The following is a 12,214-nucleotide window of genomic DNA, read 5'->3' on the forward strand; positions in this document are numbered from 1 at the left end:
TTAGAACTGACACTCTTTTAAATCTGAGTGCGCAGTGTTCCGCACGATGAGCTCCACGGCCGTCACGTTGTGTTTGTGTGGCCCTGACACAATCGCTGCTTTGTTATCGGGGTAAAATTAGAAGTCATTACATCACTTGAGAATTTCTTTTGGTTTGTAATTAAGTCTTGACTGAGCGGTTACATCACCGCTGCTGTGTCCTTTGTGTGTGTGTGTGTTTGCTCCATTGTGTGACAGCAGGGATGTCATAACTGGCAGGAAGCCAGTGCAGAGTGGACTACAGGACACCAGGAACAGCAGCGCTGTATACAGAGTCCTGGCGCCCCCTAGTGGTTCCTCACAGTATTTATCACAAAGACAGTTGAATGGAATCACGATGTGGGTTTAATCTGAGCAGGGAAAATCAAAACGATTATGACGTCTGGTATAAAAACACATTCATTATAATAATTACACACTTTGTAAAACACACACACTCACATACAAAGTCCCCCTATACAGCCATTAACAACCTCACTCCTTCACTGAAGTCTGCAGACAGTGAACAACTAAGCACAAAGGTCTAACAATAACTGAGCTACCTGGGGAGTGCTGAAACACAAATACTCCCAGAAAAACACATTATAACAAAAACATAGGCAGCATCCTTCTTCACTGTGTTGGTCGTGGTGTAATTGTGTCTTTGACCTCATTTTGGAGCCACAGAGCTACTTTAGCGTTACCTCAGAGAACCTGACTATATGTGGCTGCAGCTGTGTGTGTCTGTGGACTTTCTCCTTCCTGATCGGGTGACAGGGCATCATAAAGCCTCGGAGAGTAGTTTCATTTTGTTTTAGTCACAATCACAGCTGCAGTGGAGCTGAGTTTAAACCTGATGGAAATTCACACTTAAGACTTAAACGCTGCCTCTGAGGGTAAAGGTTTAGCAGCCTCCACATCAGCGCCCTGTTTTGATGTGCTCCTCTGACTTAATCTGTTAAAAGTGATACCAGGAAATCAAAGTCCAGCTGCTCAGACGGCGGTGGTGTCGGCCCTCAGCGGGGCCCTCTGCAGGCTCCCTCCTGCCTGTCTCTCCGCCTCTCTGCTCTGTCGCTCCTGCAGGTATTGCTTCACTCTTCGGACGGTCTGGATGGTGAGACCCACACCAACGCCGTACAGGATGGCGGTGATGAGCCCGAACAGAGCCACGGCTGCGTCTCCCCCGCTCACGTCGCAGTTCATCCAGGTGTAGCCGCTCCGCATGTACAGCCTCTCGCGCTGCTTACACACATCTGTGGAGTTCACCTTGATGATGAAGTGCAGGTAGAGGCCGACCGCCACCACGTACATCACGGCGCCCACCGCCTGAAACACCAGCGCTCCGTATAGCAGCTTTTTTGCCATCATATAAGGGGGTTTGTTCCCAGCGACCACAAACAGCAGCGAGATGACGCCAAAGGTCAGGCTGAAGGAGATGCCGCCGTAGATGCCCGGCGCCCTCATCTGGCTGTACTGCATGTCCAGGTCTCTGGCAAGCTGCAGCTGGGTGCCTTCCAGGTTGAAGTTGGAGTTAATGTCGAAGCCGCCCATCCCGCCCATCGACGTCATGCCTGACGTGACCATCTGAGCAGCGACTACGCAGATGAGGACCAGGGCGTTGGTCAGTACGGCACAGATCAACACGACGCCTGTGAGGAGGAGGAGGAGGAGGAGGATTACGCTCAGGTTCGTCTGATTTTAACTGGTGTTTCAACAAAATCCATTTAAAGATGTCACCTTCAGACTTCAGGGAACTGAAGCGGCCACAAAGTATGAAATATTTTTACAATTGAACTGAAAAGCTCCCTGTCCTAAGAGCCATGAAAACATCTGGTCAAAGATCCATCATATAAAACAAGGAACAGGAAGTCTTCACTTTGAGTTGTGCCAATAAAATCAGTATTATCATTTATTTTACACGCTAATGCTAACCACTGCTTATCAATGCTTCTGTTGCTATGGTAGCAACTTCCTTTGCAAACTACTGTTTATTAGCAAGATGTCTGCAATTTTGTGTGGAGTTTAATGGATCAATACTTTGTATTGGTTGATATTTAGAAGAATAAACTGGTTTGACACGTCATCAGTCTGCAGACTCAGACGATCTGAATGGTGTCACACTGCTGCAAGTAAACAGCAGAGAACCGGTCGGTCCAGTATTCACAGAAGCAGGAAGGAATGAAGTGCAGTGAAACCAAAGCAGCTTCCATTTCAAACACAGAGTGTGTTCCTCACGTACCTCTCCTGGAGCAGACATTAGTGCACGAGGAGTTGTGGTGCTCCGCACGAGGGGAAGGGTGGTTTTTGGAAGAGTGGGTAGCTTCTCGAGGGTAGAATGGAGGTCGAGAGGAGGCGGACCTGAACCAACAAAACAAACAAAAACAGAATCAGACCGGAAGTCCAGACAGACTGAGCACAGCCTCTCCTGTGTGTGACTGGAATGATTATCTGATCAATCACTTAACCTGAAATGTCATTTGATTCATAGTTTTGATCATTTTTAAGCAAAAAGACCATAAATTCTGTTTTCAGTTTCTTTTGTTGATGGCTGCTCAGACAAAATACACAAATCCACACAGTTGGGCTCATGAGGGCCCGTCTCAATAACAACCCCCAAAACAAACAAACAAACAAAGATTCATCAAGAAAACTGATGTTTGGAGGAAATAATCTCTTGTTTTACAGCTTCTTTGACAATAACAATTATATATTTATTCAATAATACCCTAAATATGACGGTTAAACACACAGCACCAGTTCAGTGGACACACCTGCTGTCTGGAGAGGAGCGCCGGTGATCGCGGGGCTGCCGGGGCTCCCCGGTCCTCTCCCGGGGCTCCCCGGTCCTCTCCCGGGGTTCTCCGTTCCTCTCCCGGTGTCCCCGGTTTGAACGGGGCGGGTGGCTCATACCTGCTGATCCGTTCAGACAAAGAAAAACATTCAAACCCTCAGAAAAGTGGCGGAGTTACCTTAAAAAGCAGCGACCTGTTCACTGATCGCAGCTTTTCGCTGTAATTTGACCTAATTTACACAGAAAGTGAGATTTTAAAGTTTCCTCTGGTGACGCAGTGAAGTTTCGACGTTGACGTCGCTTACGTCAGGACGCAAAAAAACCAGTGTATGCTAATGTTCTGTTAAAAATACGTTTATGCTTTTAAAAACTATATGTAAAAACCCCAAATATAAAAACACCTGGAAATGCGGAAGCTTTCCAAACTTTCCTTCAAACAGCCGAGCAGCAGGTACGAAGCTTTAAAAGCAGCCAAAACTAAACCCAGCGCGGGTTTTACTTTGTTAGCTAATTAGCTAAAACTGCTAATTATTAGCTGGTTAACGAACATTAACAAACTCACCGGGAGTTCTGTGAAAGCGCTGTAAAATCCGACTATAATGACAACACTGCGTCCGTAAACACTCCGCTGTGGGCCGTCAGAGTTCAGGTAGAAGCCACCCCGCCCTGCTGGAGGCGGAGGCGGAAGAGAAACCTCCAGGTGAGCGGAGCAGCCCCGCGGCCGCAGCCGGTGTGAATCAGCCGCTCTGTGTGAGCTCAGTCCGTCCGTGTGTGGAGCCACAGAAGCCTCTGCTGACACCCGGATTTGGGGGGTGTCTCTGAGGCATGCGGCTGTTTATGTCCTGCTTTTATCGGGGCAGAGATTTACACACAGCCCCGCTGTGTCTGCCTGGAATGAAGCCTCTGATGTGTGGGCTGTTCACGTCCCATGAATAGACAACAATGTACAGCTGAATGACACCATCATCAGAAAATGCCATATATCTGTGGGTTTATACATCTGTTGTTAAATGTTTACCAGACCAAACTCCAAAAGGTCACTTTAAACCTTACTTCCACTACTTGTGGAGAAACAATAACTGTCACATTATGTGGACAAAGTCTTACAGTGCTGCTGTGGACCCGAGTTTTTGCTTTTTAAAACTTTTAAGATGTTTTGAATCTTCTCTAAAAGCTTGAATTTTCTTATCATTTTAAACACGAACTATTGGATCTATTCTATCAACTCTATGATATTTGATGTCTAATTTTGTGTTGAATCTGTGTTTAACGTTGAGAAAAAAAACAGTGATGATTGTGTCCACCAGGGGGCGCTGCGTAACATGTGACCACTCTGCTCCAGTCAATCACTTCCGGGTGGCTTCTCGACGCTTGTAAACAAAACACATGAGGACGTTCTCTGAGCTGTGTAAGGTCTTCTAACCGTGAGACTCCAGAGACATTTGGACACACAGCTCTGTGTGGTGTTGTGTGTGTTGTTGTTGTGTGTCCGTTGTGTGTCCTCTCCGCGGTCATGTCGTTCTTCCGGACGGCTCTCAGCTGCAGAGCTCTCCCCGCTCTGCGCTGCCTGCCCGCCGGTTACACCGCCTCCAGAAGCACCGCTACGTACGTCCAGGGCCAGAGCCCCGAACCACGCATCCGGGAATACTTTTACTACATCGACCATCAAGGACAGGTGAAGAACACAGACAGACACCTCAGAAACATGACGTACATCCTGCTGTCAGCAGCGCACCGGTTTGATTTGTGCTCTGTTACCTGCAGCTTTTCCTGGATGACACCAAAGTGAAAAACTTTGTGACCTGCTTCAAAGGTAAAGAGAGTTATCTTTACTCTGATTAATAACACACACAGAATAACGGATTGATAACTGATGATTGCGTGTTAGCTGGACTTTCTCCTCCACGACATTCCTACAGTGTCTGTAGTTCCTTGTTCCATGTGATGAACACAGTGCTGGACTGATGAGAGGTCAGACTCTGCATGGAGGTGGTGTCACGCTGCCAGCTGTGTTTCTATAATGAGCCTCAGTCATGATGCCGGTGCTCTGGCTCAGTTAGCTAACTAGTTAGCTGCTGTCTGCTAACACAGGTCCATCCATTAATGTCTGATTAACATGAATCATAACATGAATCTACAGCAGGAACACTGACACAGTAAACATGCTGAATGCCTGTTTGTTATCAGCAGCCTCTCTGTTCACTCGATGCCCACAGCCTGCCTCATGACACACAGACCTGTCCATAGCTGCTTCTGGACTCAACATGTACATTAACTACACATGCTCCATTTTCATTTAAGATGATTTCTTTGATTATTTTAACCTGTTCAGATCCTTTGCAATGGAAATCAATCATATATATTCAGTGTGTGAGTACTTTTACTTTTAATACTTTAAGTACATTTAAAAGTACTTAAGACTTTTACTTAAGTAGGATTGTTGATGTAGCACTTCTACTTTTACTTGAGTATATATTTTGCTGGGTAATTGTACTTTTCCTTAAGTACCAAGCTTCAGTACTTCCTCCACCACTGTGTGGCCACACATATTTGTAAAGGACCATCCCAAATACAAAACATAACAAATGTCAGCCTGTTGAATCAGCTTAGCAGTGGGTGGCTTCAGTCTCAGAGCTGAGCTGTGGTAATAATATTACCACATTATTGGTTTTATCACTCATCATCTCTACCATTTGTTTCCCTGTGTCCAGATAAACACTTCCTGGTGTTCTTCTTCAGTCGTCTGCGTTCCAACCAGAGCGGCCGTTACGAGGAGGACTTCCCCTTCTTGTCCCTGTGTGGCAGGGAGAGGAACTTCGTGCGCTGTGACGACCGACCTGTGGTCTTCACCCACCTGCTGCAGAGCCCCCCAGGGCCGCAAGGAGCAGCAACAGACCAGGAACTGCTGTCATACTGCGGCGGTGCGGAGAAGCTCTCCGTCCCGTTCCGCCCCGAGGCGCTGTACATGCATCCTGCCAGCGGGCGAGTGTATCACCCGTCCTCAGAGCGGTCAGGGGGCGTCGGCCTGGTCAGGTCGGCACTGGCCATCGAGCTCAGCTCGTCCTTTGTTTATTCGTCAGAGAAAGGCCAATCAGGACAGCCTACGCACTTTCTGTGGGGAGGACAGAAGCTCACACTGACCAATGAGCTCGCAGGATGCTTCCCTGCAGAGAGCGGACAGCATGGGGAGCTGGGATAAAGCAGCTCAGACGTTTAAAGGCAGATGAAGTGAAGTGAACTCTGCGGGGCAGTGTGTGTGTCATCAGATGTTACAGTGGATATAATATTATTTATAAAATAGCTGCTAGATGAAAATGACAGTTTGATGTTTTCTTGAATAAACACGACGCACTGACCCTCTTCTGTTTGTTGAAGTGTTTTATGCTACAGAACATTTTGAAAGCTCCTTCCTCTGACGGTCAGTGTTCACACAGACTCTGATGAGATCAGTCCTTTGTTTTACCTCCATCATGGACTCTTGTCTTAGAACTGTCCATTTCTTAGTGTTTCTCAGTTCTCCCTGTTGACTGGTTTCTGTGTCTGATTGTTATTCACCTCCTTCATCTGCAGCATCACACACTTTTCCTGGACACTTTTAATAAACAAACTGGCTGCAAAGGGTCGTTTGTGTAGAGCAGAGGTGTCTGATGTCTGTCCTGTAAGAGGCTGAACTAAGACCTTCAAAATAAGAGAGGATGTTATTCTGCCCGTTTCTTCAAAATCTGTCATTTCAAAATAAAAGCAGACAAACACCTTTGAAAACGTTGATAGACTAAAAACAACGTCAGTCCCAGCACAGCACAGAAAACAGTTTTATCTGGAACTGGTCTAAGTCAGTCAGAGGGTCGACCCTCCGCCCCCCCCCCTCTCTCCCCCTCGCAGGGCGTCCGAGGACTTCAAGTCCCAGACTTCTCGGCATCAGTGAACCTGGGACCAGTGCTGCGGGAACATGGCAGCACCGTCCGGCAGCACGTGCCGGCTCATGGAGCGGTCCGTGCGGGATCGGGCCCCCCCGCTCCTCACCGACATGTATCAGTTTACCATGGCGTACGCGTACTGGCGGGCCGGCCGGCACCAAGAGCCCGCCGTGTTCGAACTCTTCTTCAGGGACAACCCGTTCGGCGGCGGCTTCTCGCTGTTCGCCGGGCTGCACGACTGCCAGCTGTTCCTGCGCAGCTTCAGCTTCTCGGAGGAAGGTGAGACACCCAGAACCGATATGTAGCAAACGGTGACTGATCACCGGCACCGAGCGGGTCAGCGTGACTTTTCTCTCCCCCAGACTCAGGCGCGTTGAGCCGGTTGCGCAATGCCGCGCTGCGCGCCCCCCATGAGGTGGATAAACGTTTTGACACGCAGCTCTGAACTTTGGCACAGAAAATAATCCACAATCCATAATCTGTGATGCTGTCCTGTGCTCCAGATTAACTGGTGATCATGTTATCTGGTGATATTTGTTCAGGTAAACAGATGTGCTTGAGTTTGGCCTGAGGTCTGAGACCGCTTCTTCCATAGAAGTAGACTCGGAGCGCACTGTTGACCTGAACCATAGACAAAGATCACCAGTTACACTGGAACACCTGCGCTCATGCAGCTAAAAGCTCTGAGGAGCTGAACTTTAGCAAAGAAGTAGAATAAGATTCTAGTTCTCTATAAAACTCATGTTACATTAACCCTGGTCTGTGGAGCGGAGCCTCTGCTCCACCAGTGAGCAGCAGGAAGTAGAAACTGAGTTGATGTAAACACAGCAGAGACCACGGCGAGCCTCACCGCACAGAGCTCTGTCTCTGAGCCACGTCTCTGTGAGGACAAGGACGCAGCCGTCTCCCAACTCCCACCACTGAGTCTGTATAGGAGACATTTATTCAGGGAGGAGACGTCAGAGCGCAGGATGGAGCCGCCGACCAGGACCAGAGACACCCACACCTCTGAGTCTACCTCTCTGGATGGACCGAGGACAGACTACACACTTCATCATGTAGAAACATACAAGACCGGAGCACAGGCCAAGGCTAGCTGGTTAGCATGCTAACTTGGAATGATATCTTTCAGTAGAGGTCTGTGAAGCAGCGTAGCTGTGGATGATGTGCATGATTTCAGTAGTCGTCTCTCTTGTGCAGTTGTTAGTCAGTGGTTAGCACGATGTGCCTTCATACCTGAGTCTTCATCTGCTGGATTAGATTAGCTGTACACAGAGTTATTAGATTTAGTTCCTGCGTGTGTGGACATCATGTGATTGGGGAGGACACAACGAGGACATGTGTTTGTGTGTCGGCCCTCCGTCGTCGGTCTTGTGTTCTCACTCTGTGTCTCTCTGGATTCAGATGTGGAGTTCCTGCGCTCTGTCCTGCCTCCAGCCACTGACCCCGCCTTCTTTCAGTACCTGCGAGACCTCGACTGTTCAGGTGTAACGCTGTGCTCCGTTCCAGAGGGCACCGTGGTGTTCGCCAGGGTGAGCTGCAGGGTCAGAGGTCGCTGTCGGCATGTGGACAGTTCAGAGGGAGTAACCGCTGCTGCATGTGTGTAACATCTGTAGGTGCCTCTGATGGAGGTGTCAGGACCGCTGGCTGTGGTTCAACTGCTGGAGACCAGCTTACTGTGTCTGGTGAATTACGCCAGGTGAAGACACACACACACACACACACACACACACACACACACACACTTTAATGTCTGTGTTGTGTGATGTACCCTTTGACTCCACGATGTCTGTCCTGCCCCCACCTCCTCCGTCTTCTCAGTCTTGTGTGCAGTAATGCCGCTCGGTTCCGCCTGGCGGCCGGCCCCGAGAAGAGGCTGCTGGAGATGGGCCTCAGGAGGGCTCAGGGACCAGACGGAGGACTCACCGCCTCACGATACACATACATAGGAGGTATGAGACTCATATTCACGACACTACGGATCATAGTAATACAATAAAGTTCCACAGCCACAGACTCACAGCGGAACGTGTCTTCTAGGGTTCGACCTGACCAGTAACGTTCAGGCTGGTTTCCTGTTTGGGATTCCTGTCGCTGGGACCATGGCACACTCATACGTCACCTCCTTTACCTCCCTGGAGGAGGTGTGGCCACAGGTGAGCACACCTTGTGTGGTGATGTTGTCACTCATTATTCAAAGCAAATCCAAACTCGGAAGATAAACTGTGACGCGGTGTTGTGTTTGTCTCCGCTCAGACGCTGGCGGCGGTCAACGGGGACTCTGATTCTGTCGACGTCCTCTCTCTAACCAAAGGTTGGTTGAATCGTGTGTGTGAGCTGCTGGGATCAGATCCCGGGAAGATCCGTGAGGGCGAGTGTGCCGCTTTCCTGTCGTACGCCATCGCCTACCCTCACAACTTCCTCCCCGTGATTGACAGCTACAGCGTTGGCTGGTAACTCCTCATACGGAATGTTACGAACGTTCTACTTCGGGGGGTTGTGATGGATTTCGTGTCCTCCTCCTTGTCGTGAGCTCACTGTTCTCTTCTGTCTCTGCGTCTGAGCCTCCTCCTCTGATGCGTGTGATTTCAGTAGCGGTCTGTTGAACTTCTGTGCTGTGGCCCTGACTCTGTTTGAACTGGGCTACAGACCTTTGGGAGTTCGTCTGGACAGCGGAGACCTCTGCAGGCAGTCTGTGGACGTCCGTCGTGTCTTCAGACTCTGCAGCGAGCAGTGAGTGAGGTGCCACGCTGCACATGTGGATCAGTATGTCCTTAAGACCTGCAGCCACATCTGACTCCTCCACAGGTCTGAGTCTCATGTCTTCACCGGTCCCTGTTTGCTGTTCTCTCTCGCTGCAGTTTCTCCGTCCCTCTTTTTGACTCTCTGCTCATCGTCGGGACCAACAACATCTCAGAGCAAAGCATGGCCGAACTCAACAAGAAGGTGGAAGAAAAGACTGAGCAGGATTACCTACGTGGACCTCCTGCAGGACTTCATCATGTCTGTTGTTGTTTCAGGAGAACGAGATCAACGTGGTCGGCGTGGGAACACATCTGGTCACTTGCACAAAACAGCCATCTCTGGGTTGTGTGTATAAGGTGATTTGATGAGAGGACACACTCTGCAGTCTCTCACGTTCCTTTTTCCTTCCGTTGACACGTGGTGGTTTCACTTGTTATTAGCTGGTGGAGGCGAGAGGAAGACCCAGGATGAAGATCAGTGAGGATCCAGAGAAAAGCACCGTTCCCGGGAGGAAAGCTGTTTATCGGCTGGTGGATGCTGAAGGTGAGCATTTTTCTCTTCCTGTCACATGACCTGTCACATGATACGGAAATTAATGTTTGTTGTTTACATCGTTTTAATGACGAAGCGTTCACTGACCCGTCCCCTCGTGTCCTCTGCAGGCCATCCTTTCCTCGACCTGCAGTGTCTGGAGGCGGAGTCTCCTCCAGAGGCGGGACTCCCGCTGCAGTGTTACCCTCTGGGCCGTGATGACTCGGCTGTCTCAGTGACTCCAGCTCAGGTCGCCTGTCTGCGCCTGGAGGTGTTTTCCAAGGGACAGGTGAGGGTCGACGGCAGCTCTCAAACACCGCTGTCAACATCATACAACCTGCATGAGGGAGTCAGCGGCAGTCTGTAGATAACACACACTTGGAGGTTTTATGTGTAGAATTTATAGCACAGTAAACAGGCGTTTATTGTCTTTGTAACCTGTTACATGTACAATGGAAATAAAAAGTGTGGATCAGTTCAAAGTGCACATACAAACCTTTAACAACCCGTCCCACTCAGTCATGCCTTCCCACCTGTTGCACGTTCCCATGTAAACAGCGGTTTAGGTTATAGAGTGCAGGTATGGCTGCAGTCTGTTTGTCTGTTTGTCTTTGCTCTGATTGTTCTGTATCGTCATCCCGACAGTAACGGTTCAAACAGGGCGTCTCCGGGGTGCGGCGTGTCCTTGAGGATGTGTTGGGTGTTTCTTGATACAGTGGGAACTGTGTAGTCATTCCAGTGTTGGGAGAGGGCAGGCGATGATCTTCTAGGCCATGTTTATGACCCTCTGGAGGGGCTTTTATCTGAGCCAGCAGTGATAGCAGATACACAGATGCAGGCGGTCAGGATGCTCACCATGGAGCACCAGTAGAGGGACACCAGGAGTCTCATAGTGACGTTATTTTTCGGTCCCCTGAGGATGTAGAGTCTCAACTCGGCCTCAGCAGTTCAGAGGTCTTTGTGCTCCAGGTCCAGTCCTCCTCTATCTGGACTCCCAGGAATCGGGAGCTACCCTCTCCACACAGTCCCCTCTGATGTAAAGTGGAGACATGTCTGTTTTCTTCTACCCGTAGTCCGTGAACAGCTCCTTGGTCTTTGTGGTGCTGAGGAATGTGTTTCCCACTGTTTCTAGGTCACGCAGCCTCTTTGCAGTGCTGCAGAAACTAGAGCAAAGGTCCAGGTCTCCCTTCAGACTCTGCACCCCCGACATAAGAAGCTGCAGGAGCCAGATTCCTACACAGTGAGTCTAATCCATGCTGAACCCACAGCTTTTCCAAAGCTTTCCCTCACTGACCGATCCTCGCCTATGCCATCATTCTCCCCCACCAGGTGGCGCTGTCGGAGAGACTCCACAACCTGGTGGCAGAGATCCACCGAGGCAGCAGCAGTGACAGCAGCTTCCTGTTGGCCAACTGAAGGCAAACTCTCCTGTTTTTACTGGGACTGTTTGTGGAGTGGTCTCTGTCATTTAGGTCTAATGTCTATAAATCAATTAAAATGAGTTTCTGTTAGAAAGCCCAGCAGGAAGAGGCAAATATATAAAAGACCCTCCATGTAAGTAAAAGTTTATTCTACTAAAATATTACTCTGATTTAGTTGGTGTCTAGTTTTATTTAATCACCAGAGCAGGAGACGGGTGGAGGTCCATTCTGGTCCTGATGTAAACGATGTTCGATGCACTGATGAGACTATAGTTTTTAACACACATACATATGGGTGAAAATGAAAACACAGAATTTTAGCAGGGCATGGGGGTGGGGCTTATGGCCTTATGACATCACAGTCAATTCCGCAATCCCCTTGTGATGTCATAAGGGGACACAAATGGCAGAAAAAAGGTACTTTGTAGAAGAAACACAGGTTGAATTAATTGTAATCAAAACAGAAAATTTTAAATGTTTTTATGTCGTTTTTCATCTATACCTGAAAAACTTTACTCCAAAATAAGAACTTTGACTCGATTTGTCTTTTTTGATCCTCGACTCTTCTTGCAGCAGCTGCAGTCCAGGCAGGACGTCACTGCTTGTAAACCTGCTCTAACAGAAAAGTGATGCACATACTTGGATAGATTTCAATTCATTATATATGTTTATACTGAAATATGAGTGTCTGATATTGGACTCCTGTCTGGTGTGTTTGATTGCTCACGGGTCGACTAAAGGCACCTTCCGCCCCCGCTGCCTTTCCGCTGCCCGACATGTGAGAGGAGGTT

At 48.9% G+C, this 12,214-nt stretch overlaps 3 protein-coding genes across 5 annotated transcripts; 2 read left to right on the plus strand and 1 right to left on the minus strand.

The window, feature by feature from the left end:
• Nucleotides 1-366: 366 nt before the first annotated feature.
• LOC114434500 (MARVEL domain-containing protein 3) lies at nucleotides 367-3,642 on the minus strand. 2 transcript variants are annotated; one of them, XM_028403796.1, is made up of 4 exons: nucleotides 3,372-3,642; nucleotides 2,790-2,931; nucleotides 2,258-2,376; nucleotides 367-1,667 (listed from the first exon to the last, which is right to left on the minus strand). In XM_028403796.1, exons 2-4 carry the CDS (start codon nucleotides 2,924-2,926, stop codon nucleotides 1,012-1,014), a joined length of 912 nt encoding a protein of 303 aa, XP_028259597.1. In that variant the 5' UTR covers nucleotides 2,927-2,931; nucleotides 3,372-3,642; the 3' UTR covers nucleotides 367-1,011. The 2 variants fall into 2 exon arrangements, with proteins under 2 accessions (XP_028259597.1, XP_028259599.1); XM_028403798.1 differs by having other exon boundaries at nucleotides 2,790-2,928; nucleotides 3,372-3,641.
• A 562-nt stretch (nucleotides 3,643-4,204) lies between these two features.
• On the plus strand, nucleotides 4,205-6,384 carry c4h8orf82 (chromosome 4 C8orf82 homolog). Its single transcript, XM_028404634.1, has 3 exons — nucleotides 4,205-4,484; nucleotides 4,574-4,622; nucleotides 5,521-6,384. Exons 1-3 carry the CDS (start codon nucleotides 4,323-4,325, stop codon nucleotides 6,006-6,008), a joined length of 699 nt encoding a protein of 232 aa, XP_028260435.1. The 5' UTR covers nucleotides 4,205-4,322; the 3' UTR covers nucleotides 6,009-6,384.
• A 205-nt stretch (nucleotides 6,385-6,589) lies between these two features.
• naprt (nicotinate phosphoribosyltransferase) lies at nucleotides 6,590-11,597 on the plus strand. 2 transcript variants are annotated; one of them, XM_028404631.1, is made up of 13 exons: nucleotides 6,590-7,005; nucleotides 8,131-8,258; nucleotides 8,343-8,425; nucleotides 8,548-8,678; nucleotides 8,767-8,882; nucleotides 8,983-9,179; nucleotides 9,322-9,459; nucleotides 9,588-9,672; nucleotides 9,747-9,827; nucleotides 9,912-10,014; nucleotides 10,134-10,291; nucleotides 11,135-11,242; nucleotides 11,332-11,597. In XM_028404631.1, exons 1-13 carry the CDS (start codon nucleotides 6,759-6,761, stop codon nucleotides 11,416-11,418), a joined length of 1,662 nt encoding a protein of 553 aa, XP_028260432.1. In that variant the 5' UTR covers nucleotides 6,590-6,758; the 3' UTR covers nucleotides 11,419-11,597. The 2 variants fall into 2 exon arrangements, with proteins under 2 accessions (XP_028260432.1, XP_028260431.1); XM_028404630.1 differs by having other exon boundaries at nucleotides 6,617-7,005; nucleotides 9,319-9,459.
• Nucleotides 11,598-12,214: the final 617 nt, after the last annotated feature.

The sequence above is a fragment of the Parambassis ranga genome, chromosome 4 (genome assembly GCF_900634625.1).
Source record: "Parambassis ranga chromosome 4, fParRan2.1, whole genome shotgun sequence".
NCBI lineage: Eukaryota > Metazoa > Chordata > Actinopteri > Ambassidae > Parambassis > Parambassis ranga.

Bases quoted from the DNA above. Each gene is read 5' to 3' on its own strand.
- LOC114434500 (XM_028403796.1), bottom strand. From the start codon at position 2,926: ATGAGCCACCCGCCCCGTTCAAACCGGGGACACCGGGAGAGGAACGGA. The intron at 2,377-2,789 runs GTGTGTCCACTG...TTGTTGGTTCAG, and splicing joins CGCTCCTCTCCAGACAGCAG to GTCCGCCTCCTCTCGACCTC. The intron at 1,668-2,257 runs GTACGTGAGGAA...TCCTCCTCACAG, and splicing joins TAATGTCTGCTCCAGGAGAG to GCGTCGTGTTGATCTGTGCC.
- c4h8orf82 (XM_028404634.1), top strand. From the start codon at position 4,323: ATGTCGTTCTTCCGGACGGCTCTCAGCTGCAGAGCTCTCCCCGCTCTG. The intron at 4,485-4,573 runs GTGAAGAACACA...TGTTACCTGCAG, and splicing joins ACATCGACCATCAAGGACAG to CTTTTCCTGGATGACACCAA. The intron at 4,623-5,520 runs GTAAAGAGAGTT...CCCTGTGTCCAG, and splicing joins CTTTGTGACCTGCTTCAAAG to ATAAACACTTCCTGGTGTTC.
- naprt (XM_028404630.1), top strand. From the start codon at position 6,759: ATGGCAGCACCGTCCGGCAGCACGTGCCGGCTCATGGAGCGGTCCGTG. The intron at 8,883-8,982 runs GTGAGCACACCT...GTCTCCGCTCAG, and splicing joins TGGAGGAGGTGTGGCCACAG to ACGCTGGCGGCGGTCAACGG. The intron at 10,292-11,134 runs GTGAGGGTCGAC...CACTGTTTCTAG, and splicing joins AGGTGTTTTCCAAGGGACAG to GTCACGCAGCCTCTTTGCAG.